Source organism: Acanthisitta chloris, unplaced genomic scaffold (genome assembly GCF_000695815.1).
Source record: "Acanthisitta chloris isolate BGI_N310 unplaced genomic scaffold, ASM69581v1 scaffold21048, whole genome shotgun sequence".
Taxonomy (NCBI): Eukaryota; Metazoa; Chordata; class Aves; order Passeriformes; family Acanthisittidae; genus Acanthisitta; species Acanthisitta chloris.
Genome location: NW_008685620.1, coordinates 1 through 5,229, shown reverse-complemented (window position 1 = coordinate 5,229; position 5,229 = coordinate 1). Strand labels below are relative to the sequence as shown.

The window sequence follows — 5,229 nt, the reverse complement described above, 5'->3', positions numbered from 1 at the left end:
CACCCCGTTGTACCCCAGCCCCCGGCGAGAGCCGGGGCGGTGGGTGCCGCAGCAGCCACACGCCGGCCTGCATTGGCAAGCCACGTGACACGGGAATGCAGCAAGAAAATCCTTGTGTCCTTAAATAACTCAGACAGCTCTGGTGTACATGTGGGCAGGATCGTCTCCAGGCTTTCAGCAAGGGCTGAGGGAGATAACTCAGATGTTTTTAGCGTACATGTGGGCAGGATAGCCTTCAGGCTTTCGGCAAGGGAAAAATGCTGAATGAGAGAACTTTGGATCAATGTTTGGGGTGTGTGTGAGGTGTGCCAGGGTATAGCCTCGAGTTTCCCAGGCAGGGGGCTGGCACAGGCTCACCCCTGCTCAGCATGCAAAACACTCACCCCTCTGAACCAAGTCCGGTGAGGTCCTGGCCTTCCCATTCTCCCCCTCACCAAACACCCTGCAAAGGAAGAGAAGGAGGATGCATTTTGCTGTTCCTGGGGTAGATGGGAGGATATTCTGCATCCCCCTCCCCAGGAAAAGCCTCTGGTGAGAACAGCAACAGGCACCAGGAGAAACATAATTTCCCATACTAGCCACTGGCTCAGAGCTGATGGCTGCAGCTTTTGCAGCTGAGCCAGGGCTTTACATCAGAGCAATCACATTGGGACCTGTGCCAGAGCCAGTCTTGGGCTCTGGTGAGCAGAGAACAGAAGAGCTGGAGCTATCTCCTTGCACAGCTCCTCTGCACAGGGTCTCCTCATGGGAAGAGCTTTTCTGGCTGCAAGAGGATGCCCATTGCCAGCTCCATGAAAGCAGTGAATGCTTGGCTGGATCTCCAGCAGGTTGGGGGAAATATGAAGGACAGTCTCCCCATGTCAATGCCTTTCTGCCCCATGCTCACCCAAGGATGCTGGAGCCCTCCTGCTTGTTGGTGCCCACCATCATGCACCATGGAAGGCTGCATGGATTCATGTGTGTCAGGGAAAGAATATTTTCAGCCATAAAATGGGAAGGAGAGCAGGAACTCCCCATGGGAGCATGTGGATGAGGGAAGCAGAGGGAGGCAAGCAGAAATAGGCAGTAACAGTCAAGGAAGATGGGATTTTAATGTTTCCTTCCTAAAGCCAAGATGCAAGAACCAGAGGTAATCATTCCTCCACTGTATATTCCTGGTTTTTGTTCTTCTTGCAAAACTTCACTGGCATTTGGGAAAATGGCTGCTGAAGTAACACCAGTAACCACAGAAGCTGCCCTGCATCCTAGAAAAAGGCTTAGTTTATCCATAGATATTAAATCATCATGGGTTTGATAGCTGAGCTCTGCACTGCACTGTGAAAGCTGAGCTTTATCTAGGTCAGTAGTGAGTCCTCTGCTCACAGCAAAGCTGGGAAGGGGGGGAGAATTGTCACCATTGATATTGCATCTCAGCCAGGTGCTGACACATGGATGCTTTGAGGAAGGTGATGCTAAGTAAATGATGCAAAGCGGGTGGCTGTTGAGGGCAGGCATTAGGCAGGCACACAGGCAGATGCAAGCCTACCTGCTGGCAGTGCTGTCTGAACATCTGCCTCCCAGGAAAGGCAGCTACTGACAGAGCAGTGTCACTCTTCCCTCTCTTGACCTCCCACTGCCATGCACACCTGTAATTTTAAGAACGGACACTTCCCCACAGTCCACAAGTCTCTGGGGAAGCCCTCTTACACCTCTGGTTTCTGTAGCAGCCAGGCAGCAGCAGCCACCAGGCAGCAACCACCCCATGCTGCCCCAGCTGGGGGGATGTGGTGGCTGCCACAGGACCAGGATGTGAGTGCTGGGAGGGCACTGCCTCCCTGGGCTGCACTGAGGAGGAGTCTGTGGGATGGAGGAGGATTGACTCCAGTACACTTGGTCACAGCCCCAGCTGAGATGCAGAGCCATCACAAAGCTCTCTCAACTTGCTGGCACACTAATGAGCTCATGTTTTCCTACCCTGTCTGGCCCATTGAGCTTATTTCTATTAAATGCATTTGAGAAAATAAATGTGTCTTCAGAAAAAAAATAATCAGTTCATTAAGAAGCCAGACAGCATCTACAGTCTGAAAAGAGCAGCAAATGGCAGCTGCCAAAAATGGCAATGTTAAATGCAACTGCCAGCTGGGATTTATTAAAAGCTAGTTCTACAGCAGCAGCAGTGAATGGCACATTTTGTACTTGGGTAATCTCCTCTTCCTTTCCCACCTTCACACAGCTTGCTGTCTCTGATGCATCCAGCCCCGCTGTGACCTCCAGGACTGGCAGCCTGGATGTGCTGGGTTTTGATCACTGCCTGAATATTTTGTGTTTTTATCTAGGAAAGCCAGAACCAAAGAAAAGGCTAAAACATTGCTCAGCGGGAGTGAGGTACCACCTTTCTCCCCATGACCCTGCTCTCTGTCTGTGGGGAGAGGTACACCCAGTGCTATCTCTGACAGTGCCTAAGCCACAGCAGGCTTGTCTATGAGAAGAAGCAGGGACCAGATTCATGCCAGCAAACTTGTTTTTTCCCTTGTTCCTACAGAGGATCTGAGCTCTCTTCCACATGTGAATACACTGAAATAGAAGGACAAGGCATATGGGGATGGGAGAAAATGGATAAATACTACTTATATTGGCTCAAAAAGCAAGGCATGTTCATCAGGGACTGCAGCATCCATGTCCTACATTTGGCACAGAGGTTGAGCATCTCCAAAACAAAGTATGAGCTGGTCTGCAGATCCTCTCTGCAGAGGTCTGCTCATGTCTCTCACAACCTACCTGGTCCTTCCTCATCATTGCAGGACAAGGACTGACTTCCTTCTTGGTTCCACATGCCACAGCCCAGTGACACCTCCCACCCCATGAGTTTTCCCACACATACCCACCTCTTTAAGACTGATGCTTGTGGTGTAGATCACATTTGTCCCATTCCTCTTGAAATGCAAGTGAGGTTTGTCCTTGAGGATGAAGATGATGTCAACAGGGATTTTGTCTAGGGTGGCATCCCCTTCCTTGGGAAATGTGATTTTGGTTCCCTCCTTCCAACCCCATTTGATGACAATGTTTAGGATCTTGTCCTCACTCTACGTGGTCTGGCCATAAGCATTGAGCCTTCTGCAAGTGATCTTCATCCTCTTTGTGGAGCCATCATAGATCTCTTCCAGGAACACCTTGAGCTCATGGATGATGGGTGGGTCTTGAACTTTTCTCCATGTGTGCAGGGACTCCTGGTGCTGCCAGTGAACCCCATTAATGCCATTGAAACCAAACTGGCTGAAGGCACTAAAAGGGTTGTCAATGTCATTGATATCCATGCCTTCCTGGTCAAAATCATTGAATACCTGGGAGCGGCTGCTAGTGAAGAATATACCAAAAGAGTTGGAGCCTCCAAAGAAGGATGCGAAAGTGGCATGGAGGTCTCCATGGAAGGTGTAGTGGAAAGTATTCCCTGAGCCACCTGAAGAGCCATCTCCAGTTTTGAGACCTGGAAGAAAAGTGGAAAGATGCGGGCAGACACTGTGCTGGGACTGTACTTTCCACACAGAAGCATGGTCTCTGCTGGCAGCCCTTTCAGCAGCTCCTGGGGTGCAGGTCACCCCCTCCAGCCCAGCGACCTGTGGAGAACATGGTCCAGGAAGGTACCACCTCAACCCATGACACAAAGTCCTTGCCCTACACCCAGCAAGCTCAAAAGCTGTTCAGAATTTGTCCCCACTACCCCGTCTCAGCACTTGCTTGCTTCTCTCCACCCAATTCATAGCCTTTTGATTTAAAACATTTCCTGATCAGCCCATCTCCATTTTTCCCCACAGGCGGGCTCCCTTCTTCTCAAATAGCACTGTCTTTTGGGCTGCACTGATGTCCATGGTCCAGGAGCATCACATCCGGCAGGTGAGGACAGGCTCTGAGTTCAGTGAGCAGCCATGACTCTTGGTGGCAAAGCAGGTTGAGGTCAACAGACCTCCAGGTCAGCACACAGTGGGAGGGATACAGCTCTCTGTTTACAGACTGTATAAAATGTCAGTTAAGTTCAAGGTTTGGATCTTTTGGCAAACATTCACACAGGAAATTCCCCTGCCAGACCTTGGGCAGGGCCTTACACCACTGCAACACCCCCTAGCCCCCAAAGTCCCAAGCAGCCAAGGCTTATGACAAGTGGCCTTCAAAGAAGTCACACATGCTCTGCAAGACTGTTTTTGACCAGAAGTGCTTAGGAAGGGTTAGGCCAAGCCTAGCTCAAGGACATTTTTCAGGGCATGCTGGTGACAGTGAAAGGCTATTTCTGACAGGCTGTCCAGTGTGCCAGCCCCGCCACAGATGGAAAAAGGAGGGAGACAAGCACAAAGCTGGGAAGTTTGGGGATCAGTGATGAAGTTTCTATCCTGAAGTGGGGGACCTTTCACTTCACCTCGCCTGCCCCAGCACATGGGAGCCAAAAGTCCTTTGAAATGCCAATGCACAGGCCATATTGCTCAAAAGAAAAAGGCATCTGATGGGAAATGAAAAGTGTGTGGGGCCACCAACCATGTCTTTCACCCCGTTTCTGCCCCAGCTTTCTGCATATGACCAGTGCTGGTTCCTCAAAACACCAATGGAGTTTGGTTTTACTGGTATTCCCCATCCTGCTGCAAGGAGGGGGCTGCTCTTCCCTCCCTCCTTAACTCGCAATTATTTTAACTGCCTTTAGCCATGAGAATTTTGCCAAATCCCCAGTGAGCCCCTGTCCCTAACAGACTGTACAGCCAGGAGGTTCCACCTTTAATTTGGTGATGCCAGCTCAAGTAGGGTCTGATTTTGGTGGCAACTTCAGGGAAAGGCTAGTTTCCTACTTGAGACAATCTCTTCTCATTTTACACCACAGCAAACCAAGTGGCTTGGGTGCATCCATCGTAGCCCTGACATAACTAATAGGTCGAGAATTAACCCACCTAGTTAATTCTGCTGGTGGCTCGCTAGGGGATGCACCTGCCTGCTGGCCCCACAAAAAGGGCTGCATCTTCCACCCAACAGCCTGTTCCTTCCAGACCCCCTGCTCTTTAAAGCACCCAAGCCCCAGGCTGATTAATATAGATGATATTCAGTGCTGTCCTTGAATGGGCTTGCACTCTTCCATCTTCGACTAATAAGGCCACCTGCAGTGGAGTGGCTCTCCTCTGTGCCAATCCCCAGATAACAGCAGCTACTTGGTTTCAAAGCAAAGGCCTATTACTGAAATTGTGAAAACCTTGTAGGTCAGCCTGTCCTAGGGAA

At 50.4% G+C, this 5,229-nt stretch overlaps 1 protein-coding gene across 1 annotated transcript in view; it reads right to left on the bottom strand.

Moving 5' to 3' along the window:
• Positions 1-3,463, bottom strand: part of LOC103807131 (dnaJ homolog subfamily B member 5-like) — a gene marked incomplete at its 5' end in the record, with an annotated part of 4,308 nt that extends 845 nt beyond the window's left edge. Inside the window, 1 exon segment of the mRNA XM_009079852.1 lies at positions 2,865-3,463. Coding sequence (XP_009078100.1) covers positions 2,865-3,463 — 599 coding nt within the window.
• Between the last annotated feature and the right edge of the window lie 1,766 nt (positions 3,464-5,229).